Source organism: Bubalus kerabau, chromosome 2, assembly GCF_029407905.1.
Source record: "Bubalus kerabau isolate K-KA32 ecotype Philippines breed swamp buffalo chromosome 2, PCC_UOA_SB_1v2, whole genome shotgun sequence".
In the NCBI taxonomy this organism is placed as follows: domain Eukaryota; kingdom Metazoa; phylum Chordata; class Mammalia; order Artiodactyla; family Bovidae; genus Bubalus; species Bubalus kerabau.
The window spans coordinates 144,506,155-144,532,982 of record NC_073625.1 but is presented as its reverse complement, the minus strand read 5'-3'; the positions used below and the strand labels follow the sequence as shown (position 1 = coordinate 144,532,982).

The following is a 26,828-nucleotide window of genomic DNA, read 5'->3' as shown; positions in this document are numbered from 1 at the left end:
TCTACACTTCTTCCTAACAGCGAGAGAGGTTTCAGAAAATCAAGAGTTCCTCTACATGGGAGTAACAAAAGGTGCATCTGACTTTCTGGTTGGAGGCTCTATCACACTGACAAACAGTGTTTCTATCAGGTCTCCAGAACTTAGAATCTGGGATGTCTCCATCGGCAGAGGCTTTGTTTTTCTCACTTGAAGGCCAAGCCTGGCCCACCACAAACCACCAAGCCTGCAGGTAAGGGGCTCAGCTGATGCTGAAGTCTATGCTGCACTGTAATTTTCTCAGTAATAAGGAATTAGCCAGCAGTTAACATTGAATTTTTCTACTTATTAAACAAATTAAGAGGTATTTTGAATATATTCAGCCTATTAGAGCATGTGGTTTCTATTTGGGAAGGCTGAGGTTTCTGTAAAGGCAGTGAGTAATTACCTTAGGGCTGGTGACTCTGGGCTCAAGCTTGGCGGTACACTGTAACAAGAGACAGTTGCCATAAACACACCAGTGGGGGTAAAGCATGGTGTGTGGCCTTCTGGTGAGAAACAGATATCAACTCTAGGTGAACCTCCTCCACTCCAAAGTCTCCACACCAACTCCTCTTTTGTTCTGAAATTACATGGCTATTATTCATAATTACCCCATGGTCCTCTGTCAGATTTTATATTTGAAGAATGCCATCTGCTATTTAAATTTACCAATAATTACTGAAAATACAGTCATGGGAAATAGGTCTGCACAATCTGATTGGGAAAGGATACCCTATCGTGTTTTAAAGTGAAACACTTGACTTCAACACAATTAAAATTCCATATCCCAGAATCTTAGATGATAGGAATTTCTATTTTTTGACTTTTAAATAGTAGTGAAAGCATTAAATGGGTGATGATAATTTGTGTGATCAATTCCTATTTCCCACCAAAACATAAATGTATCAAAATGTATTTCTGAAAAGTCAGAAATAAATGAATTATGTACGCCTGCAGTACCTGTAAGTACATTTTTAGGGCATTACGACCTAGAGTCAGGAATGTCTTTTTGAGACAAGAAGTCTAAAATTTCCATTGTATATTTTATTTCCCATGACTTTCAACAGAGCTTCCTCAAGAGAGAATAGAGCACCCTTTTGTTTCTCTGCTAGTCCTTTTCAATCCACCCAGGGAACAGAAGAACATATGAGCAAAACGGGATGCTAGCATAAGCTGGAAAGGGAAAGAAAAGCTCTCATGGGGCTTGGAAACACAAAAGAGAGCTGTGCAAAGGTAAAAAGGAGGTGTGTTAGTCTCTGGCATCTCCATGTTGGCACTGAAAACTAGGTTTTTTTCCATCAGGTCCTGTAGTAGTGTCTCATATACCTACTACAAACCATCAAGTAGCTGTCAGAAAAACTGTTTTGCAAGGATTCCCAAGTCAGAGGATTTGCCAACTCCTGAGTATGCTTCATCCAGTTCTGGGCTTATCTGGATCCAAAATCTGTCTTGAAGTTTGTAACACAGCTCAGTGAGTCACTGTGTTTATATGCCCCGCTGAGCCATGGAGAAGCCCAGAGTTGTTGCCCAGATGGACTGAGAACAACTGATTTTCCATATGAAACATTTCAGCACAATACAGAGAACAGGGGTGGGTGGACAAGAGAAGAAGCAAAAGAGGGCTGAGGTGGACCTGTCCCGAAGACCTTGGTTACAGGGATATTCTAGGTAGGTGGTCAGATTGAATGTTCCCTGAAAATACACTGTCTGTAAATTTGCTTGAGTGCATGGGGTTAGAGACGCAGCATGTCTAGCATCAAAGTAAAAGTGTTCTGCTTTTCAAGTAATTGAGAACTACTGATCTGCAACCTATGATCTACAACAAAGGGTAGATTAAAGGGTCTTTTATTCCCCCTATCCTCTCCCCACACCCCCCTCCCCACACATAGTCCTAAACCTACTTGCCAGATGAGGTTCTTCTAGCTCTTTCTGACCCAGAACAGGTTTTTCTCACTTCATTTTGTCTAGTGTATCTGTGGTTTGCTGTCTTACAAACCACACACATTTCCAACACAACAAATCTCACAACCTGGGGGGCTTCCTTCACATTATTTAACTATGTGTCTTTTCTCTACCTGTTACTGATCCCATCTAAAAGAAAACACCCCAGGGATCATAGGCAAAATACCATAGATCTAGTTATAAAAGATTATCTCATCATAGAAAATAGCCTGACTGGATGAGACCGTAAGTTGCTAATGCAAAGGCCCCCTCATTCAGGGCCACGCATGGCTCACTCTCCTGGTCACAGAGCTTTTCGGATGAGAGACAAATGCAGGAAAGGGGGCTGGAGTGTTGAAAACTTACAGATAAAGGGCTTCACACTGCTGTGGATGTGCTTGTGTTGTTTGAGGCCCGACGAAGTGGCAAACGTTTTGCCACACTCGGGGCACGCGTGGGCCCGGGCACCAACATGCTGAGAGCGGATGTGCCGCTGAAGGTTGCTAGGGTCCGTGAAAACCTGCTAGGAAATGAGTACTGATTAATCACGAAACTTAATTCTAGGACACAAGAAAGAAGACCAGGAATGACTCAAGAAGGGATTGTGTGTGTCTGTTTGGTTTTTGTTTGTTTTCCCCAAAGACCAAAAGAAGGTCATATTTCCAAAGTGTGAGCCTCTCGAGGGTCAGGACTGTAAATTATTCAGCTCTGTAGACTTAGCACAAGTATCCATTAGTATCAGTTGAACAAAATAATTAATGGCATTATTAAAGCATTTTCAAGGTCTTCTTGATCCTATTTAGAGTGAATGGAATTGAATAATAAAATACAAGCCATGATATTATTTAAAATGGTGTACTATTTCCATCCTTTAAACAAAGATGTACAAAATTGCATGGATTTTGCCTAAAGAGTCCCAAATCTACTCGAGGAGTTCCCTTAGGGGTTAAATTCTAACACTGTGTTTTATTAAGTAACCATTAAACTAAAATGGTTCCTTTGGACATTGTACTAAAAAACAAACAAACAAAAAACAAAAAAAGGAAATAGGGTAAACAAAAAGCTACCCACACATCTGGAAGCAAAATACGTCTAAAGATAGTGTCAAATGTCACAATTTCCACATACGAAAAGATATTCAAACATCATGAAAATTTTTTGAAAAAAGAAATCAATTTTCATGACACCAGGACATCTTTTAGTTAATTGAGGAACATGAAAATTTAATGATGTGAATTGCTGTTCCCATACTTAAGAGTAACGGTCAAGGTGAAGTGCTTTCAATTCGCTCTTATATTGTTCAGCCCAGGTCACTAAGGAACTCCACTTTTAATTAGAACCAAGTCATAATTTATAGTGGGGACTTGGGTGGAAAAATCTGCAAGTATAGGAGTCTCCCATTCTTTCTGACTAGGCATTCAGAAACTGTATGTAACTTCCACACAAATTGCTATTAGAAGAAATCAGTAATGTGCATGGGATAAAATGTTCATTCTCCATAAAGCTATAAAACAACCCCACTCTGGAAAGCCAGTAGCGGAACCAGGAATTTACCAAGGATGTCTGACACCTAGTTCTGGAACTTACCATTAAGCCTTACTTCCTCCCTTACAAAAATAAAAGGGTGCCCACTAAGTGTTTTTGTACACTGTACTAATGCCTTGTAGCATACAACACTCAGTCTACTTTTCTCAAGATATTTATAGCTTCCCTTCTCACGGCCTGCTTTTACATATCGCAGCAAATGATGGATTAGGAGAGAGCAGGACGACAGAGAGAGGCCAAGCAGTCTGCAAGTTCACTGTACCTTGGCGCAGTTCTCACATTCATAGTGCTTTCCACTGTCATGTGACATCTGGTGGCGAATTAAATTGGACTTCCAGTTAAATGCTTTGGGACACTGATCGCACTTGTATTCCCTCTCTTCAGTATGTGACAACATGTGTTTCTCCAAGCTGTTAAGAGAACAATTGATTTAACAGCACATGGTGACTAAGAACACATTAATAAACAGAAAGTCATTTTCTTACTAATCCAACTGGCAATTAAAGAAAGAAGAGGGAGAGGAGTTGAGGCAGGGAAGAAACAGAGGAAACAGGCTTGCAACAGACAAAAGTACATCTTATATTCCCTGGACTGTGCCTCTCAGCAATACAGAGAAGTACCCCTGATGTTAAAAAAATAAATCTGATTCAGCTAGCAGGGATTAGGTGCCAATTTAGGGGCATGATAAACAACTAGCTGTTTGTCCAGTTCTGGATTCATTACACAATTCTAACTGCAGCACGTACTGCTGTTACCCACTTAATTCAAACACAAACACTCAAACCAAAAATGTTAAAAGATTGCTTAAGAATATGCAGGAAGCTATCCTATCTAACGTATATAATTCCTACATTGACGAAGGCACTTTTATTCCTACCTATATTACCAATGGGAAAGTGAACTGTAAGTGAACTATTCAACAAGCCACTTCTTAATACACCCAATATAATAGATGGTCGCTTACGGACCGATGAATAAATATACAAGTGCGTAGATAAGGTTGGATGGCATCTTCGATGCAATGGACATGAACTTGGGCAAACTGTGGGAGATGAAGGACAGGGAGGCCTGGCGTGCTGCTGAACTGTAGCAGCACCCCAGCAGAACTGGGGTGGCAAAGAGTCGGACACAACTGGGCGACTGAACAACAACAATATAGAAGCAGATATAGACACTGATGGAAACACTACCTAGAGAGAATATATATATGTATATATCTTATAACCTAAGGTCATATATATACATATACAGCCTATGAAATAGGGAGGAAAGAAAAGTATATCATACTGTAAGCAGATGCACTTGTAAAGTCCCGCCAAAGAAAAACAGGGTTAGAATTTTCCGACAAGTATAGCGTCTCTGTTTTAAAACTTAAAATATTTTACCTTCTCAAGTGTTTCCCTGTCTCACTAAAATTTTAATACAAAATCTTCATGAATATAATGAAAATTAAATATTATAGATAATGGGTAATCTGTGATATTCAGAAGATACTGGCAACATTTTTGTTAATTTAATACACACATATAACACATTAGGATGCTGCTGCTACTGCTAAGTCACTTCAATCGTGTTCGACTCTGTGTGACCCCATAGACAGCAGCGCACCAGGCTCCCCCATCCCTGGGATTCTCCAGGCAAGAACACTGGAGTGGGTTGCCATTTCCTTCTCCAATGCATGAAAGTGAAAAGTGAAAGTGAAGTCACTCAGTCCTGTCTGACTCTTCGCGACCCCATGGACTGCAGCCCCCCAGGCTCCTCTGCCCATGGGATTTTCCAGGCAAGAGTACTGGAGTGGGGTGCCATCACCTTCTCCGACACATTAGGATACTACTCCCAAGTAAGGTAACCAGAACTCCATAGAGAAATAGCCCTTTTCAAACTTGATGCATGAAATGCACAAGATGGGCTTCAACATCTTGTTATGGCAAAAAGCAAGAAAGTTACAGATTATGGCAAAAAAAAACTAGGTTGCCAATCTGAAGAGACACCCACTGCCTAAAGATGGGGAAATCTAAGCATCACTAAGAATAATGATCTCATCTTTTAATGATAATAATACTCAAAAACACAAAAATGAAACCTCACCAGTTACCCCGGGAAGATGCTGAGAAGCCAAATCATTGTTCTGAAAACTAGTAAGAAAAGGGGAAAACTCATACACATATCTCACCTTTCCTATCTGAACTGTACTGCAGGGGGAGCAAATAATCAAGGAGGGGGAGTTTCTCTGCATAGAATTAATCCAGATAGTAAATACTGAAACAACAGGGGGATTAGAACACATTCATTTGGCAGCACCTAAAGAATTAATTAATCCAGGCAATCCATTATATGCCTCCTAATGGAAATACATGATAGCACCAATGAGGTATTCCCCTTAAAACACTGAGCCTAAATCTGATCACAGCTTGGGATATAACTATGAGTATACAGGAAATAGAGCGGATGGATAAAGATGACCAAAAAATACCAAGGGGATATAACTAGTAGAATACAGCCAGGAGGAAATGCTACAGGAAAAAACACTCAATTTCTTCTATATATAAACTATAATGAGAAAGAGGGACTTACTGACTTTGATTGGGGAAACCTTTAAATTAAGAAATAAGAAGGACACAAACCAATTGCAGTGATGGACCTTATTTTGATCTTAATATAAGCAAAACAAACTCTAAAAATAATTAAATAACTGGGGGAATTTGCTCACTGACTGAATATTTGATAGTAATAAGGAACCATTATTTTTAAAGTGAACCTATGTTTTACATATTTTCCACAGACACACACTGAGCTATTTATAAATAAAATGACACAATGTCCAGGATTTGTTTCAATAATCCAAAATGAGTATAGCTAAGATAAGACTGGTCTTGTGTGACAATTATTGAACCTGAATACACTACCATCCTCTCTAGCTTTGTGGGTATTTGAAAACTTCCATAATAAAAAGGTATTAAAAAAAAGTATCAAGCATGCAAGCACTGTTTCTTCCCCATGTTTTATTTTTTCTGTGCAATGAACACTCTAGGTTTGAGAATCAAGTAAGACTTCTGTATGCCTAGAATATGTTACCCAGTGGCTGTATACACTGTGTGCATGGCAGTGTTTGTGAAAATAAATGAAATGCCCTTTCTCATATCTTCACAAATTAGAAACACGTTTCCATATTTTTCTCTTTCTCAGTTTCCTCCTTCCAATTCTATTCATATTGGCACATGAACTTATTTTTCCTGCCCTATGAGTCAGTCAACTTGGTAATGCTATTCTATCTGAGCACCAACAGCGATATCTCTGTGAACAAAAAGTACCAGGAGAGTACAGGTGTGTGGAGTCACAAGAATGGCCCTATCTTTATCTACAATATGTAATCCTCTGTTTGTTACACAAGCTGAAATGTTAATCAGAGAGTTAACAGAAAGATATTAGCAATGGCAGTTAACATTGAATTCAGTCAGGGACATCTTCCAAAATCGTTTTGTGATTGCTGTTCTTACTATCGTCTTTAGCAAACTGGCAGGGCCTGTCATTTCATGACATGTATTGTATTCCAATGTTCTTAAATCATAAACTCTGGAACCTAGTGGTAAAAGAATGCCCTGTACATTGAGATTTTTCCTGTCTCCTAACTCCAAGAGTATGATATTTTTTAAAGGTATAGTGCATGGTACACTCTGGAGGACATATGTTAAGTTAACCTTAAAAGTCTATTCCAATATACATTGCTGCTGCTGCTGCTGCTAAGTCGCTTCAGTCGTGTCCAACTCTGTGCGACCCCATAGACGGCAGCCCACCAGGCTCCCCCGTCCCTGGGATTCTCCAGGCAAGAACGCTGGAGTGGGTTGCCATTTCCTTCTTCAACGCATGGAAGTGAAACGTGAAAGTGAAGTCGCTCAGTCGTGTCCAACTCTTCATGACCCCATGAACTACAGCCCGCCAGGCCCCTCCGTCCATGGGAGTCTCCAGGCAAGAGTACAGGAGTGGGTTGCCATTGCCTTCTCCTCAATATACATTAGTGGCGGACAAATACTGTTTGATATCAATTATGCGAGATACCAAGAATAGCCAAATTCATAGAGTCAAAACGTACATTGGTAGGGGCCAGGGACCAGGTGGTGGGTGGGTGGGAGGAAGGGACAGGAAATTATTGTTTAATGGGGACAGAGTTTCAGTTTAAGAAGATGAAAAATTCAGGAGATGGGATGATGGTGAGAGTTACACAACAGCAGAAATGTACTTAGTGCCACTTAACTGTACAGTTAACTATGGTTAAAATAGCATGTTTTATATTATGTGACTTTTACCACAATGCGGGCATGCTCAGTTGATTCTGACTCTTGGCAACGCTCTGGGCTGTAGCCTGCCAGGCTCCTTTGTATATGAGGTTTTTCAGGCAATAATACTGGAGTGGGTTGCCATTTCCTTCTCCAGAGGATCTTCCCGACCCAGGGATCAAATCCATGTCTCCTGCATCTCCTGCACTGGCAAGTAGATTTTTTACCACTGAGTCACCTGGGAAGCCCCTTAACCACAATAAAAAACATTAAAAATACAAGTAAAATACAATAAAAATGTAAAAACAAACAAGAAGTATAGATAGTACACAACATAAAAGGGGGAAATGATAGCAAAGTAAGGCAAATTTTCTTTTCTTTGTTTCTTCTAATGCAGCATAAAACCCATATTGCTCCCTGATCATTATCAGCTATCAGCTAATCAGTGATAGAAAAGAAAAAGGCAAGTGGTTCTTACAAAAGCTTATTTTCACTCCTTTCATAAACATAAAAGTATCCAGTCAGTCATTAATGAAACTTCACTTCTCAAAGAATTTTACCCCAATTTATAGAGCTTGGCTTAGCCTTCTGAGTTCTTTCCATCTTTTGCATGCATATCAACCTTTGTTTCTTGCCCCCATGTTTTGGAGGGCGGGCTGCCCAGATGACACTAGCGGTAAACAAACCTCCTACTAATGCAGGAGACGTAAGACATGTTGGTTTGAACCCTGGGCTAGGAAGATTCCCCTGGAGGAGGGCATGGCAACCCATTCCAGTATTCTTGCCTTGAGAATCTTGCCAGCATTCTTGCCATGGACATAGGAGCCTGATGGGCTGTATAGTCCATAGCGTTGCAAAGGGTTGGATATGACTGAAGCAACTTAGCATACATTCCTTTCTCAATATTTTACACAAAAGATACAGAACAGAATAATATACCATGTCAAGAAAGGAATTCTCATTTGCTTAACATATAAAGCAACAATATCAGATTCAGTAAAGTGGAAAATATTCAGGGCATGTAGGTTCTGCACCGGCTAAATTATATAACCCAAATTATCATTTGGATGATCAGTATCAGGTTGCACAGCGACATGATATATCCATCTGACTGAGCTACCAAGAAGTGAGTTTTGAGAGTTCACCCAATGCCAGATAATTAGGTTTCCTTATTGTTTGCTACTGAATGTTTGACTGAAAGAACTAAATTGACAGTTGGTTTTGGCATAAAGTACCATTGACTTAGGCTTAATCTTACACCCAGAGTAAGAAGGTTCCTCCACCTAAGAAGTATTGCTACACACAATATTTTAGTGTTGAGGATGTCAGTTTTTGTTTTATAATGTTGTCCAATACTTTTGATAACAAAACAGAAGGAAATATACTTACCCTCTGACATCAGAGATATGGCTTTACAGTATAAATACTTTTCTCACCTGTTGGTATTTAGCGATTTCATTTTGGCTTTTAATTTGGACACAATATATTTAAGAGATGTGCTGTGATTTTTTTAATTACAAATCCATAATTTGCCAAACATATATAACAGATTTATTCTCTATGTGGGTTTATGTTAAGTACTAAAGATGAGTTTAAAGGGTATTGGGAAAGCCCTCTTAGTCACCTGAATGGTTTCTCTCTAATAGCTAGATGAAGCCTGAATTTTCAAAGCTAGAGATTCATTCTTTTGACTCAGTCTCCTCAAGGCATAGGTTTACACTTGATGCTTTTTTGGTCATCAATGAATTAAAATGAATGACTACCATATGAAATCCTTTCCTATAAAAAGAGAGATGCAGGGCAATCAACAGAGGCGAAAGGAGAAGGAGGAAGCGGGGCACTAAGGAAAGAAAGTACAGTGAAACAGGTGGAATGTCCAAAACGGACTGTGAGTAATTCACACCCTTGAGTAAAGCTAGCTGAGGTACTCCCATACCCATTTAAATACTATGATGTCATGTCCACTTGAAATCCTGGTTATAGGTCCCAGATTTAAAAGCAAAGTAATGAATACAATTATCAAAATTGCTTGTGGAGCAAGGCAAAAACCATTATGTAGGAACAAACATACAACTTACCCACTGGTTAAATATACTTCCCAGTAGCTCAAATGGTAAAGAATCTGTCCGAAATGTGGGAAACCTGGGATCGATCCCTGGGTCAGGAAGATCCCCTGGAGAAGGGCATGGCAACCCACTCTGGTATTCTTGGACATAGACAGAGGAGCCTGGTGGACTACAGTCCATGGAGTCACAAAGAGTCAGACACAACTGAGTGACTAACACTAAACACCTCTCTGATCTGAAAGATCATGTTGCAGTGTAATATGGTTTGCAAAATATGGGCTTCCCTGGTGGTTCAGTCAGTAAAGAATCTGCCTGCAATGCAGGAGACCTGGGTTCAGTCCCTGGGTTGGGGAGACCACCTGAGAAGAAGAAGGAAATGGCAACCCACTCCAGTATTCTTGCCTGGGAAATCCTTATAGCCAGAGGAGTCTGGCAGGCTACAGTCTATGGGGTCATAAAGAATTGGACGTGACTTAGTGACTAAACAACAAGGGTTGTTGTTTTCTTTAATAGAAAAAAAAAAAATTCTTCCTGAATTAAATTCACGGGGCTATAAAAAGTTAATATGTCATTGAAATGTGATTTGTTTTGTTAAAAATATGTATCAAAGAATTATTTCATTTAGATCTTGTTTATTTTTTTCTTCCCTTTAAGACAATTCAACATTTTCTTCACTGGGCATGTTTCTGTTATTCTTTTATATGTGCAATTTAGATAAATAGTAGAAGTTAAATTCACAGATTACAGTGATCTATCAAAAGACCATCTAGCTTTCCTTAAGTATCAGAAGTTTCTTTTTTATCATCTAAATGTTTCTAGAAAGTAGCTTTACTGTTCAGTATATATAATTAGATTAATCAGCATCACTGTTGCCTCCTCTACTCTTAACTCATCCAATAAGTTACGTTTTACTCTAACGTTAAACTTTCAGCTGCCAATTACATTCCATAAATAATAATAATAAACATATTATTTTCTCTCTGGCATCAAAATAAGTAATTCCAACTTCACTGCAAACATTTTACAGGTGAGAATTTACTGGGGAAAATGACTTCCAAACCTGTGACTAATACATTTTTCCAGCTCACTGTTGTTCCAAATTTCCCATCTGCACCAATTCTGAAAATTCAGCATAAACAATGTTTTACTTCAGAGTAAACAAACACGTTCTGGTAGTGAGGCATGCCATGTCTAACCTTTGCAAATCGGGAAACACTTGGTCACATTCCTTACACTCCTGAATCGCATGTATCTCTCGGAGATCATTTTCACTCTCAAGCTTTTGTTGGAAGTCCTCTTCTACCATTGAGAAAGCCGAATGGGGAGTGCTGCATGGGAACTTCTGGTGATCTGCTAGCTCGGCCTTGGACTCAAAGAGCTGGTCACAGTCCTCACAGCGGTACTGCCGTTCTTCTGTGAAAATAATTCAGGTGTTATCAGAACTAGGCGGTCAGGAAGCACTGCCACAAACCAGGAGTTCTTATCGACTTATGAAAGACATAATAGAAATTATTGGGTTGTCCTTTGCACCACTCCCATTTTAACATGGATTAGAAATAATAAATGTAGAGAAGCCAGCACAGAGCCTAGAATTGTAACAGAAGTGACCACTGGGGAGCCCAAATAGTCTTCTTATCAGATAAAACTTTATGATGAAACCCTTCCAGGTTTTAATATTCTCAGGATATATAAAGTCATAATGACCGTTTACCGAGCATCATTATGACCTCAAACCTGTTCATGGATTATTGATTTCCTAAAACTTGACCGTGAGGAATTACATATCAGATTTGTTTCCCAACTTTCCGATGAGAGTACTGAAGCTCAGCAAGTTCAGTAACAAATCAAGAATTATAGAGCTGAGTAGTTATGTCAAACTTTGAACTGTTCTGTCCCATACCCTTCTCACAGTGCCATATTACCTGTAGGGGACATAGGAGAGTCCCTGTCTGAGCCTTACTTAAGCCTGGCTAACATCAATAAACTTGGAAATGCTTTAACGTTCATCATTTCTTATAATGGGACATGGCATGATTTTAGCACTTTTCCGGGCTCATTTATGTTCCCCCCAGGTCAGCGCTAATTGGCATGGCTTTGCTAAAGAGCCAACATATCATGAATTTGCACTTTAAATCAGTAAGATAAATAAATGGCAATAGTGGGAGGCTAGAGATAACAAGGTGATAGAGTGTCAGGTAGCGACAGCATTGTTTCTGTTCTTTCCACTGGCATAGCTTTTAGCCCACTCAGGAGGCCATAAATGCTATGCACTGATCACACCCACGCAATCACAGAAGTCCTGCAAACAGCTCACAATGCTGAAAGACACAGAGGACAACGAACAACAGGATACACAATCCATGCTGCAGACCTACAGCCAGGACCCATAGCCAGTTACTCATTGACTGAATGTCTTTGAGGGAATATTTTAGTCACCTACCGGATGTGAGGCGTTTTGCTAGGGAAGTGATACATAAGTAAGCCAAGGGGATACACATGAGAACAAATAGTGTGATACATTTTATGACAGATCCATGCATAGGAACTAAGGGAGCCCAGAGGAATGTGCCAAATCCATCCATCCTGGGGGACAGAGGTTTAGAAAAGACTTTGTAATGAGGAAAACTCAGCTGCAGGTTGAGGGAGGGAATAGCATGGACCAATGAAGAAGGCAAGAAAGAGCAAAAAAAAAAAAAAAAATGCAGGCTCATAGAAAGGCAAAGCTGTAGTAAAGTGTGACAGGTTTATAGGACACATGTAGGGGAGGCGTGGGAAATGAAGTTAGCGAGGGTAGCAGGTTACTAGGGGCTTTTTAGGTCCATGCTAAGAAGGGTACAGAAAGCCACTGAAAGACGGAACACCCCACTGCAGCCTGAGAAGCCAAGCAGCGAGATCACATGGGTCATCCTTGCTGTGACCCACCACAATACTGGTTTAGATTAAACTAAACCAATGACACAGGGGCCCGAAAGGTAAAGAAATTAGTATGTAGATTCAGTGGGGTTTGTTCGTTTTGGACTTGGTTAAAGAAGAGGGAGGTGTTCAAAAATAAATCACCTCAGCTGTAAGACGGGTTTCTCAATAACATCAACTAGGTAATGGAAATATTTCTTACAGTTTGTGACACTATTCACATGTTTAAGATCTAACTTTAGGATCTCAGCCAGCAGTCTGAATGAACACAAACAACCTCCAGGCCACATAATACATGAAAAGGCATAGGATTTAGAGATGGCAAGACCTTGGTTTGAATGCTGACTCTACCACTTTCTAGCCAATTTATGTAGTCTTATGTGGCCTTGTTTCCCTATCTGTATAATGGAAATAAGACCTTTCTTAAAGTTTGCTCTATGTCTAAAAGACTACAGAGGACAATGAAGAGCCTATAATATCTAGCATTCAGTATGTGTACAAAGCATGTATTTTATTTTCTCTTTCCTAAGAAACATTAACTCCTAGGAGTATGAAATAGAAATCACCATTCAAACATTATAGACATTATATAATGTATCTGGTGTAAGTATGGATATGGATATGACACATTGAAAATAAAAAGCAATGGATGTGTTCAAGAGTATTGTAAACACAGGTAATTTATGAAAAGTAGCCCTAAAAGAAAAACAGTCACCTCTGTTTATACTTTTCAGAATAGTACACTAAGTATTTATATTTCAAAAAATAATTATTTGAAAAGCTTTTGAGAGCAAACATTCACTGATTAAAGTTTCCTCATACCAGAGAAAGCCCAAATTACATTCATTTTTATCATCTAAGCAGTCCTTGCTGTCAGAGCCCTTTCCACTGGGCCAGGTTCCCCATTCAGGCTCCAACTCTACCAGGCTAGTTGACAAGTCTGGGTTTCTGACACCACTTACTTGTTACAGTTTTTTAAGAGGAAAACAATTTCCAAAGGCTCTCTGAAATACAACTGGTATAAATTTACAAAGAGGCAGAACGCAGCTTAGCCAAAGTAAAAAATGTTTAAGTAAGGAGTCAGCCAATGGTGGTAGCTTCTTCACAGGAGATGCAGAAGCTGAAGCTAAGGTTCTCCTGTTGGCAATGCCAGACAGATGGGAAATGGAGCCAGCCCCAAACCGACCTCTCAGGTAAGCTGGGATGGGTACCCCTTCCTACTGATCCTTCCAACTATGAAACACTCTAAAGACACCACTAGATTATGCTGAATAAAGTCCCACTGTATTAGGAGAGAGAAACAGGAAAGAAAAAAATATTAAATGCTCATCCCAATAATACAAATCAATACAAATAAAATTTCCTTTTACTCTCATCTGAATATACATCGCTAATCATCAAAATTCCTTTTTATGCCTCCTTCTTTGATTTAGAATGGGTCCCTGACAAATACAAATTCCTCTGACTCTAAAATTTCCTCATCTGTACTTTTTTCCTACCCTACAGCTGCCTCCCATGTGATCATGCTGGCTAGGATTTTACTCAAGTAGAAATTTTTTTTTCCAGTAATAGAATATTAAGTGGGAGGAACAACTGTTAGATTTTCAAAAGCCCCAAACCACGCTCCCTGAAATGTCTTTTGTAGCATGAAAGTACTCTCACAAGAGTCTAAGGCATTGACAAAAGGCTTACTTATGTGATGTCTCAATCCAGATATTCAAAATTCCTTTGTCCTCCATTTCAGAAAAGACCTCTGCTTACTTTAGCTTCACTGTAATATTAGCCAGGTGTCACACTAAGAAATAGCCACTCTAGGGGACAGAATTTGTTAAAGCTGACAATGACTAGCCAGGGAAACAGACAAACACCAAGTGTGATGGATCCTTTGACAGGCTCCATCACAATCTCCAAATGAGGGTGCTGCAGATGGCAGCATGAGTGGTACTAACCGTGGATATCTGGTGCCATAGTTTCATGGGAATAGTCTTCACTCTTCATGAACAGCAGGAGCTCCTCTCCTGGTGCAATGTCTGCGACTACTCTATAAAATATCTTCAAAAGACAACGAACGTGGGAAAGAGAAAGAGAAGTGAATGTTAAGAAAGGGCAAGATATACACTAAGATAACTGTTCATTTTCCCATATTTTAACAAAATATTCCTTTTAATTTTCATCAAAAGAACTATGACTTCCTGTTTTATACACTGAAAATTAGCCCTCTGCTGACAAACGGAAAGCTGGGACTCTCATGCCAATTCACAAATCTTTTTCCAACTCCCACTTCACAAGTCAAATTTTCTAAATGCAAGGCTTGCTGTGTCACATTTACCTTGTGAAATGTTTAACCAGGAATTTAAACATTTATTTATGATTATGTTTAAGAGACACGAAGAAATCACCAGAGAAAAGATGATCCCTTCTCTGAATTCCTTACTCTGGTCAACCACGCACAACTCATTGTTGCCTGTGCCCTGCATTATCCAGCTGTGGCTGGGCAAAGGCTGGCAGGGGCAGAATTACTGCCCCTTCTTGAACATTTTCTCAAAAGTAGCACTTTCTCAACAAGGTGCTTTTAAGGCAACAGTCTGGAGGGACCCAACATAAAGAATCATGAAAAGATCTGAAAAAAAAAAAAACAAAACCATAGTTTTAAAAGAGAGTGTTTCTTTTTTTAAACACTGTATCCCTCTTTTATCAATCAAAAGTGATACTCACAGATCCAGGACCTGCCTTCATGACCCAGCTCCTGATCCCACTCTTTGAAAGCAAGCATTATGCTTTCAATCGATTCTTTTACCAGGGTTTGGGGGTGGTGCTTATTCCTCTTACTTTCACACAAAATGTTGATGAGAGGAAGGGTTGAATAAATCCATTAATGACTGACTAAAAGCAGTGTGGCAAGTATGGAAAAAATCCTGACCTATAATTTCCAAGAGCTGCCTACCTTTTCCCTGACCAGCTCAGTGACCTTAGGTAAGTCACTGCCCAATTGACTTGTCCAGGCTTCAGGGTTTCTTCATTTATAAAGGCATTTAGTTCTGATTTGCAACATATATAAATATCAAATCATTATGTTGCATACCTGAAACTAATATAATGGATATATCAATTATATCTCAATATAAAAATGACTTAATCATGAAAATGTTTAAGGTGCTTTTTCATTTTAACACAAAAGGTTTTAATTTTTAATTCTAAGATTATGTATTAAACAAAAATTCTTAAATGAGAATAATTACATTCACATACAGACACATACACACATACAAATTCCACCAAGAGTAATAATGACAACAACAAAACTAGGGATTCAATTCTGCTCAGTCTCAATGCAACAGGGTGAAAAATCACATAACACAAATTGGCATACCCTGCTAAGAAAAGGGAAGGATCTATTTTGAGAAAAATTTGCTCTAACTGTGGTTTCTTGCAGGATCACTTAATAGTTCAAACTGAGAAAAGCTGAGTAATTTAATGTCTTATGAGATCAAGAGAAATGTGCAAAACTCTCATTATATTTATTTGTTTATCTTTTGAAAAGCAGAGGACATTAAACAAAAGTACGTGCCTCTTCATTCCAGTAGGTGGCTCTAAACTCCAATTGTTTATTTTTCTTTAAAAAGACCAGAGTACAAAACTGTGTTAAATTTAAAAAATAACTCAATGAGGAGTATTTTCTGCTTAGTTTCTTTCCTGTCAAAATAGAATCATTTTTTGTCACGCAACAGTAATTTAACCACATGAAGCTGGTTTACAGAAAATAATGCCAAACGTAAAATGTTCCTCTAATATAATATGACCTAAAATGTTCCTCTAATATGATATGACCTGAGATTCTTTATCTCTATCCATAGATAGAATCCAGACTATCTTAGGAAAATAACTCCTTGTTATGTGCTGATTCTATAAAAACCAGAGAATTTATAGTTTGTATCTTATTAACCGTAACATTCATATTTTGCTTTCTTTGGAAGTACACTGAGAGGAATAGACTGCTTAAAAAGTTACCAGGTTTAAAAAAAAAAAAAATGTGTTCATTTGCTTTTTTTCTCTCTAAACCTTCCAGTTAAATGCTTGTTAGTACCTTGATTCATTCTAGAGTCCTAGTTCCCCTTAGAAAACAATGGACTTCTCTCAACAGTTTGAATCACCTCTTCTTTTGGCATCTCTCAAAGGTTTAACTTATTAGCTTCCTTTCCAACAACATGTTGACATTTGAATTGTGACATATTAGAACTTTTCGGTGGCTTCTCGGAAACAGTGAGGTTAAAGAGACAATATCCCGCAAGACCGTAAAATGGTACAATTGTCTGTGCTGGGGAATGCTGGAGACACACACGCCAGATCACTGGAAGAAAGTATTATGATATCATTACTTCTTTGGCGTCCACTATTTATCATGTCTCTTTTAATTCCATTTTAGATTTATTCAATCCAATGTGAACAGTCCAAGAAACAAAAGAAAGTGATGGATACGTTGTAACTATATATTAGAAAGACAATTCTCTTTGCTGGGACATAGATCACTACTGTAATTTCCCTTTAAGTGTCCAGATTGTCATGCGAAGAATATTGAGTGCATAAAAAATAAAAGACATGGAAGAGTGTTGATTTTGGCTTTATTTACTGGAGGTAAAAGGTGACATTCCAGGCCACGAAAGGCAAGGCTAGGCAGCGTGGGTTTTAACTTCAGGGTGTTCTTTTCGATTTTAAGTGAATTTTTATGGTGCTCATGAAACTGAGGTTTGAAAAGATCTGGCAAGAGCCCGACCTAATGAGGGCAGATTCTGGGCATGCTTCCTCATATCATATAAGAATGTGCTTGAAATCCCATCTACCACCCTTAGAAATCCAGCGCTTTTTTCCAAGGTGTTGCTACCACTTGCCATTTCATCATATCTCATGTCTTTAGATCTTAAATAGACTTAAGTAAAATTATGTCTTTCCTCTTATAATTACAGTGGCCCCAAAGTATAATTTGAATACTTGAATTCAGAGATGTCCACATATAAAGTTGGTTTACGTCCTAGCAATAATAATATACCAACAAGCATTTGGGAAGTGAGAGGAGCAGTTTAAATGAAAACATAATGACAATTTGTTGCCTCAAAACAATTATGTGGGGGAAAAATGGAATGTAATGTTGGTGGAATCAAACCTTTCAGAAAATAAGATATCATAGCTATGTTTTTATGTTATAAAATAGGTCTTTAGGCAAATAAAAAATATAACTAAAAACCTAAGTGCTTTATGCAGTTTCTCCCACAGGTTGTATGCTCGACCATGCTTATAAAAATATAATTATAACATCTTTAAAATCAGTATATTCTCAAAACTTCGACTATATTGCAGCCCTATGAACTATAGGTCATCTGAATTAGGGACCAGGAGCAGAGACATTACTAACATAGCCTCTCTGTGTTTTGTGTTTGAGAAAAATGGAAGGGAATCAATTCCTCTGTTAAAATTCCATAAAAGAGTTAACAGGTCTCTTCCATCAGGGGGTTTTATGGAAAAAGCTATCTGGAACCAAAATAAAATGTCCTGGATCTGGGATTCTGTGATGAATTCAACTCAAGTATTTAAAGAGGGGCTCAAAAGTCTCAAACACTTAGAAAAACTTGGAATGAATATAAAAGGGTTGTTGATTTATTATTTTGCTAGGTCTCTCTCAGAATACTCTTTAAGAAGGGAAACAACTCCTCCCATTATAAGGTAAAAAATAGAGGAATAGGGCCTTACAGTCTAAAGAAAGAGGATTATATGAGAATTCCATTTTTTAAAAATCATGATAAACATTTTAAAACTATGTTAACTCCTTTAGACTTTTCTTTTTGGTAGCTAATACACCAATTTGCAGAAATACAACATGTTATGAACATGACCTAACTCATAGAAACTTTTGAAAGTTAAGATGGTCTTTTCATTTTATCACAGAAAAAATATAATTTTCCCAATATCTTGCTGGACTCTTTTTAATCTTTCCAGAGAGCTTTTTATCTTTATCCTTGTAAATATGGATATTATATCTGGATCTCTGAATACTTTAATTTATAAGAATTATGGTAAATGTTCTAACAGATCTTTATGTATTCTTATATTTTAAAAACTTGCTAAAAAAACACACTAGTGGAATTTCTTTATATGTTTTTTAAAAATTCTAAATCATTCAGATATTTGAAGATAAAACTCGAAATCTCCCAAATTGTTCACTTTTACTACTGGTGAAATTCACAATTTAAGGCATAAATATAACATTATACATGTGTATAGAATTACTCTAAAAATAACTATTATTCCTAATTTGTTTTAATCAAACCTTGTAATGGTTCCAAATGTCAAAAGGATATCTGTTCAGTTAAGGCTAAGCTAAAGGTAAAAAAGGCAGTGGCGATGTGGATTTGATTTAGCAAATTTAGACAGCCAAAAGTTATATTTTCAAACAATGTTATATATTCGTATATATGTGCTTGGATATGTTATATATTTTATATGTGATTTACAAATGTGATTAAGTATATGTTTGAGGAAATTTTTAAAATCAGCAATTTATTGTATTAATATAAATTAATATTTAATGGCATATGATTTTTCTAATTATATATCATAAAAGTTATATATTTTATAAATTGCATATTATATGTAATATATGTTGTATATAACAATTTATTATGTACAGTTGGAACTGAAATTAATCACACTTTATTAAATATTCATTTTCTTTTATTTAACCCCAAGAGGACAGTCACTAAAAAGAGTATGGACACTATAAGCATTCTGATAGGAAAGGTAATAGGCTATAAAAGACTTTCAGATTATTTCTCTTATACTGTCAGAGCCTGTGTTCAACCAATTCCTCCCTCAAATTGATGATGGCTACCATTTGTATTTATAAATGGTAATAATGTGGGTTCTTGTTTATAATCTTATAAAATAGAGAAATCTAGAATCTGTCAGACCAGACTTGCTGTCTGGCTTGCTATGCTTGGATCGATTTAAAGTATTATGCTTGCACTACTGAGACAGAAGAAAAATTCAGTGCACAAGAGGGAAAACAAGACAGAAAGAAAACACATCATTTACTTTTAAAAAGATGAACAAGGACTCATTGTTATGAATTCCCATTTATTTTTCCTGGTCAAGCACTGGAAGTTTTATTTATGCTTAATAGACTACATTTGGCATGTCTGAAAATGGCAGAAGTGTGAATTATGAGTGACCTTCAACCTATTCAGGAAGTTGTAATAATTGAAATAATAGAGAAACGTACTCCCTGCAAAATCTGTACTGAGACAACTTTTTCAGACTATTGCTGTCTTTTCTGTCTTTTCACTTTGAAGTAGATAGTTGATTCCTTCTCTCCCAACTCCCACTATTCAGCCTGAATGCTTTATTTTCTACAGCTTCATAACAGTCTGAGACTAGGAAAAGGTGAATGGAACTTTAACGTTTAGAGGCTGGGTGGGAGGGGAGGTAAATGACAGTTTGCACATCTGAACAAAGTCAATATTTGATATAAACACATCTGTCAGTCTTGGTGCTGCAGAAGTAACACCAAGCCCACAGAGACAACGTGTGCACGCGTGCTGGCTTTAGGAAAGGTGCTCTGGACCCCTGATCTATGCATAGCAATGTGGGAAACCCCAATTCTGGAGGGCAGGAGACATGTCAAGTTTTTTCACCTCTAAAAGAAGGACCCTGTTACACATTCTAATCCTGATTTAAAAGAGATAACAAAAAGTGTATTCAGCAGACAGAGATTAATAATAGAATGTAAAGAAATTTGTCCAACAACATGGAAACACTGTCATGGCCAAGCTTTGCTAAAGCAAACCATCCTTAGTTTCTTCAAAGACACAGTATTCTGAGTTTGTCTTCAAGGTAACAGTCTAAAGACTAGAAAATATTAACAGAGAAATATCAGGTGCAAGTCTTGCTGTATCTGCTTTCAAACCAGAAATATATATATATACACTAGCTACTTTAAGAACAAAAATATTAATGGAGAAGAAGCCCCTCCCACATACACATTTTTATTTCTTCCATAATAACATGAAAAGAAAGCCAAGTATAATTTACTGGATGAAATAAAGCAGAGAGAATTGCCTGTTGATTCTAGTTTGCAAGAACAGGGCAAGTGATAAAGATCCACTTATTATTAGACCTGGAGCTTGTTGTGTAACCCGCCTGGAAGCTTTGCAAGCATCCTGTTAAATAACCTCTAAAGATCACGCTATAGACCTCACAAGAAATATTCCTTAGCCACCTGTCTTTAATGTGGCCATTTTGTCTGACTCTATAAAACTGATCATCCTCAACAGTTTCAGACTGCTCAAAAAGAGAGGAAACTAAAGATCTTCTTTGGGTTTTTAACTAGGCTGGACACATTTCTTGTGTTCTTGACCAACATGTTTTCCTCTTTGATGGCTTGTGATGCATTCTGACACCTATCTTTTTGGTGCTATTCCAGAAATAGCTAGACTCTTGTATGGGTGTGATGCTTTGAGATCCTCCTGTATGAAAAATGTTGTGTACATGTAAACATGAATTACTTAAAATGCACAGATCATCTTTTTAGTGAACTTACATGCTTTATCAATCTTCATAAAAATCCCTACCTTCTGTAGTGCTATGACAGGCCTGTGTGCTGGGCACAATTGCCTGATGGAAGTTTTTTGGGGGGGAGGGGATGTTATTTGTTTTATCATGTGAATAGCAAATGACAAACTATGTCTGAGACAGTTTCATCTTCGGGTGAAGGAAGTAACTTATCAGCCAGACGACATCCCCTCAAAGTCCACTTAGGCACCGTTCACAAAGCCAGTCTCTGGGTATTGCCAGCTGGCATTCATCTTAAAACAGCAGAACATAACTTTGGTATAAAAGTGGAACTTGACTTAAAAACAAAGCAAAGAAAATGGCCAAAGCCAATAATGATTTTAACATCAAAAGAGGTCATAGAGAATGCGGACAGAAATCCTTGCAAAGGAAGAGCAAATTAACAAATTACCTGACAGTTGATGCAAACATGTTTAAAAAGTAGAAAGAGGCTAAGATACTATATTTTGCTTTTATGTAATTGATCTTCCCTGCTTTTTTTGCACAAATTGCATTAATTGAATGATGCAGGCATGCTTTTTTTTTCTAAAAGCCAAAGAAAATAACTTGATAATTGAGCCTATAATAAGCCTGCAATAATAATACTGTTGTAGTGTCCCAGCAGCCTGATAGCACCATTGACTTGGACCCAAGGAGAGGGAGAGCGGGTGTGCCACTCAGCCGTGATGGTCCTGGAAGCAGTTAAAACTTTATAAGGTAAAGCACAAACGAGAACAATGCCTATTCCAGCTGAAAACACTGTAGGATCTTGCTGCTGTTCCTCAACCACAAGGGAGCTGGCAGCATCCCTTAAGTGAATTCTGACTATGCATTCTCTGAGGGGCACTCCTTCTTCTAGGTCTTATTTCTTCAAAATACACATCGGGCATTAGATAATCTCTTATCGACGCATTTCGCTTTCTTTGGAGTGAACGGCAGACTTCTCTTAGTGTACTTACTAAATACCAACTGTCAAGGGCCTGTTTAAAAATGAAAGGACTTATCACCTTGTGTAAATGACAAGATTAATAATGTCTTGGGTTCCTGAGAACTTTATTCCACTTGTAGACCATGTTAGGGCAGGCCAGGAGCTTGAATAAAAGTGTGTTCCTTTCTGTGGTGCAGAATACACACATAGCTATAAAACATTACCCCAAAGTACATGCCCAGATCGCTCTTGGAATCGTGAGAGGAAAGGTAGGTGCTTGTAAGTCGAAAGAGTTCACTTTCACGAATAGGGCCTTAGCGATCCATCTGATTACCACCAAAATGATCTCACCCTGAAGAAGTATTAGAGGAGAACTTGTGTCCAGAGAGTTATTTCTTAAGTACACTAAGCTTGTGAACGTGTCCCGAGATGAGAACTGGCCTAATGGGGAGGTGTTGAGGGTGGGCATGGGTTGTGGATCCTCTTGCCTTTAATCTAGGTGATAGGTATGGCAACATGGAGGTCTGAGGAAACTTCTCCAAGAATGGAGGAAAAGGTGGGAGCAGGGTGAGACCAGACCTAATGCAACATGCTCTATCCATCCATTAAAATGGGTGTAAAAGTAAGGAATCGACAAGACGTCAAAGAAAAGGACATCAGAGTATCCAGATTTAAAAAAAACAAAACACTCAGTAAATCATCTAGGTGTTTGGCATACCTGACATTAGACATATGCATGCTTCCATATGTAATGAAACTTCTAAATAATTAATAAACCATTTTCATGCTTCCTCTGCACATCTGGTCCTCTTGAGGACCTCTTCTGGAAAGAACTTTCATCGTCCAACTTTCTGCCTCTGCTCCTGCCCTGATCTACTTCCCAGTCCCAGATCTGTACCCACAACCAGGAACAATTCAGACTGTTAAAATACAAAAATACTGTACTGAAGCATTGTCTCTCTCAGTAAATATTTCCAGCTAAAAGCTGTGCCATAGTGTTGTAGCTATGTAATAGTGTAAAGAAACTATGGAATAAGAAAAAAAATAATTAGGATTTCAAGGATAAAGAACCTTGGGTGTTTTTAGTGGATCTATTCTTTTATGACTGGAGTGTGACTTAATTTACTAGTGTCTTTGGTGCAGCCTTCATTCACAAAGGTAAATTACTATAGTTAATATAATATTTTCAGGGGGGAATAAGGATATTAGTCAGAAGCTGCAGCTACTTAGAAGTTATGGTTTAGCAAGGGCACCAGTGTTTTCAGAATTTCTATCTCCAAGAAAAGTCACTGCAACAATTCTGAAAACATGCAACGAAAAGATATCTAAAAACAAACTTGAGTCTTCTAGGGAGCACTGTCAAGAAAGAAAGCTGCCACAAAGCTCACTTTGGCCTGGAAAAAAAAATCTGCAATAAAACAACTTGCAGAAATCTATCGGAAGATTTAAACTCAGGAAAATCCCCTCAAATAAAATGCTTGTAGAGAGGTATTAGGAAAATGTTCACTGAATAGCCTTTGTTTTTATGATACAAAACAGATTACATCCTTTATCAGCTTTACCTGAAAATCAAAATCCAGGCTGTTTCTAAGTACTTCATCACCCCCAAACAAATCAAATATGAGTTTTATCCAGGATGCATGTTCTGACTGTCCCACTATTATCAAACTGCATTATCATCTTCAGCAGATACATTCTTTCTGCTTTACAAAACTCCTTCACATCATTATAAAACTGATCCAAATTGACTAAACTTGATCTTTAATATTTGAATTTTTTAAAATGCATATTTTTGCAAAAGTAAAGATATGTAATTTATATCCTCTTTTTTATTTTAGGTCATCTTTCTTTGCTAGGTAACCTAATTATCACAATGTCTAGCTTGCAGTTGAAAGATTCCTCCAAAATTCTTCTTTTTTATAGTCCAGGACTTATCTAAAATTCATTTTATAAACTTGAGCTCTATCTAAGAATCAGAGCAAAGAGAAACACTTTTTACAGTTTCTGGTCGAGTGCTTCATTTGCTTTTGTGTTTGGGCAGGTGAGTTGATGTTGTTCATGTTTCATAATTACTCCTGATCTAGGGTGTCTCTTTATATCTGGATATTAAATATCTCACACAATGGGCGCGTTCATTAAGTGATGAGTTATGCTTATCCACCATTTGGCAGCTCCTATTCCTCACAGAAAAGAGTGAAAAAATAGACCTAGAGAATCTCTTTAGTCAGCTTTTTTATCACTGTATATAGTCCAACATTCACATTTCAAAGCTGACTGGAATTACCAGTCTTAAATGACTTTTAGAAAAGATACATATATATTTAAAGATGAGTATGTTTATAATATATGCATACACTATTTTGGTGTCTGCTGTCTTTTGTAAACTGTGTTAAGTATGATTGTATGCATATATGCCTACCACACAAATCTGACTTTTACTTTGACTTTCCTCTCTTGTTTATGGGTGAACTTACTTGACCATATAATGTCAATTTCACAACTATGTTATTTGATATGCACTCTGTTACCATCTTAGATTTCTGCCAGCATAATATATAAGTTTAAAATGAGAACTTACAGAAATAATAGTATATGTCTAATATTGGTCTTTTATGATTTTCCTGATTAGCTAGTTTCCCTGGTTCTTCAGTTAAAATACATAAACATGTTATTCATTAAGATATGAGACCAGCATATTTTCTTTTGAAAGCAATGCATTTTACAATGTGAACCTCAAAAGTAACCATATGAAAATTATAAATGCCTACTCTAATAAGCAAACTAATTCATACTTATGAATAACAAAATAGTTTCCCTTTCTAATGTAATCACAATTCCCAAGGACAAAAGCATATTTATAAAAATAATTTAGACATAAATATTAAATGAAAAAAATACATTGTCCACAAGTCTCATTCTTCAACCATCTTTTCACCAGTCCTACAACAGTTCTATCTGTTTAAGGAAATAATAGCTCTTATTGTCAGTAAATATGAATACCAAATAACTATTATGATATAATTACATTATTTCATCTTAAAACTGCCTTTTGAGGTATTCAAGTTACTTTTTAAAGAAACATCACATGCACAACTCACCCATTTATAATACCTATGTATTTCCCACATCGACAAAATAGTCAGTGCTCAAAAAATGTTTGTTGTTGATGGTGACAGTAACTCATATGATAGATGGGATATTTTCTGTTCATAAGCAATAGCTAATTTAATAATAATCTACTTTGTTCCAGTAATGCCTCTTGTTTTCTTACGGCAAAGGAAAAAAAACAATTGATTGGTTTATTACTTTTGATATATGTTGAAGATTTTTAAATGATTCCCATTTAAAGTGAATTTTATAATTTACTACCTCTTATACAGGTTAGTCAGTAAAAATTATCTGGTAGCTGGTAAAATGCCAAAGAATAATCTCATAACAATGATTGAAATAGAGTCATAGACCATATGATGCTAGCATTACTTACCAGCTTTCAGTTGGAAACATCTAATTTAAACTTTTCTTTTTCTTGGTGGTGATTTTTTAGTAGATTTGCCAAGCAACCAATTTAATATGATCTTTGAAACATATTTGATTTAGGTAACCATTGGTTTAAAAGAAATAAATGATGATAGTATAATTATATTCTAACCCAATGATGTTTATAAAACACAAATTAACAGGTTGAACTTCTTGTTGTTTTAGGTATTATCATAATAAGTTACAAGATTCATAACCTCACTTTATTGAGTGCAGAATATGTTTCATGATATTTTCATGATCTTGTTTCATAGTTATTGTTATTAAAGTTAGCCTCACTACATGAGCTTCTATAAAGCAATTTCCAGCAGTGATACTTTTAAACTATTCACATCAACAACAACAGAAAATGTATTTGATTAATCTCAGTGTTTCTTGTGTATAATTAAGCAAACCAAATGCATAATCAGATAACCGTACACATAGATCATACATCTATATCTACCTACTATTTAAAATCTATATATTTCAACTGTATTACTTGCAATTTCTGCAAAAAGTCAGTGTTCTTGATTAGTTCAGTACTTTCTATGAATGACTCCTTATTATGAAGGCAAAGAAAAACTACTATTAATAAGTAGTATTCAGTTTTTAAATCATTCAGTCATACACAGAAGACTAGATAGAGCATTTCTGAAGTTTTAGTAGCACAAAGTGAAGAAACTACCTAAAAAAGAAGTACTGAAAGAAAGTAATACTGAAAATTACTTTATTCTGCATCTTATATTTGGGCATTACCTTTCACCATATCAAAAAACAGGCCACAAGGGTCTACTGCAACTCACTGTTATTTTTATTCTTCAGGCTTCACTGATACTTTAGTGCTCTCCAAGAAAGACAAGAAAATCTTTACAACATACCTGATCATTTATCTGGCATGCAACGAGGTTGTGCTGATCATAACAGCCAGCGAACCTGATGTACTTGAGCCAGCTTCCTACATCTGGTTGACTAGCATCTATGCAGAACTTCACATTGCAAAACTCATCTAAGATCTAGAAAGAAGAT

The 26,828-nt window shown here is 37.2% G+C and overlaps 1 protein-coding gene across 9 annotated transcripts in view; it reads right to left on the bottom strand.

Moving 5' to 3' along the window:
• Positions 1-26,828, bottom strand: part of MECOM (MDS1 and EVI1 complex locus) — a 637,339-nt gene that overhangs the window by 38,518 nt on the left and 571,993 nt on the right. For 6 of the 9 annotated variants that reach the window (XM_055569124.1, XM_055569123.1, XM_055569119.1 and 3 more), the window contains 5 exons: positions 26,681-26,815; positions 14,707-14,809; positions 11,041-11,257; positions 3,767-3,914; positions 2,326-2,482 (listed from right to left, as the gene is read on the bottom strand). In XM_055569124.1, the coding sequence (XP_055425099.1) occupies positions 2,326-2,482; positions 3,767-3,914; positions 11,041-11,257; positions 14,707-14,809; positions 26,681-26,815 (760 nt within the window). The remainder of the gene's footprint in view (positions 1-2,325; positions 2,483-3,766; positions 3,915-11,040; positions 11,258-14,706; positions 14,810-26,680; positions 26,816-26,828) is intronic. The other 3 variants (XM_055569120.1, XM_055569122.1, XM_055569127.1) reach the window with 1 other exon arrangement.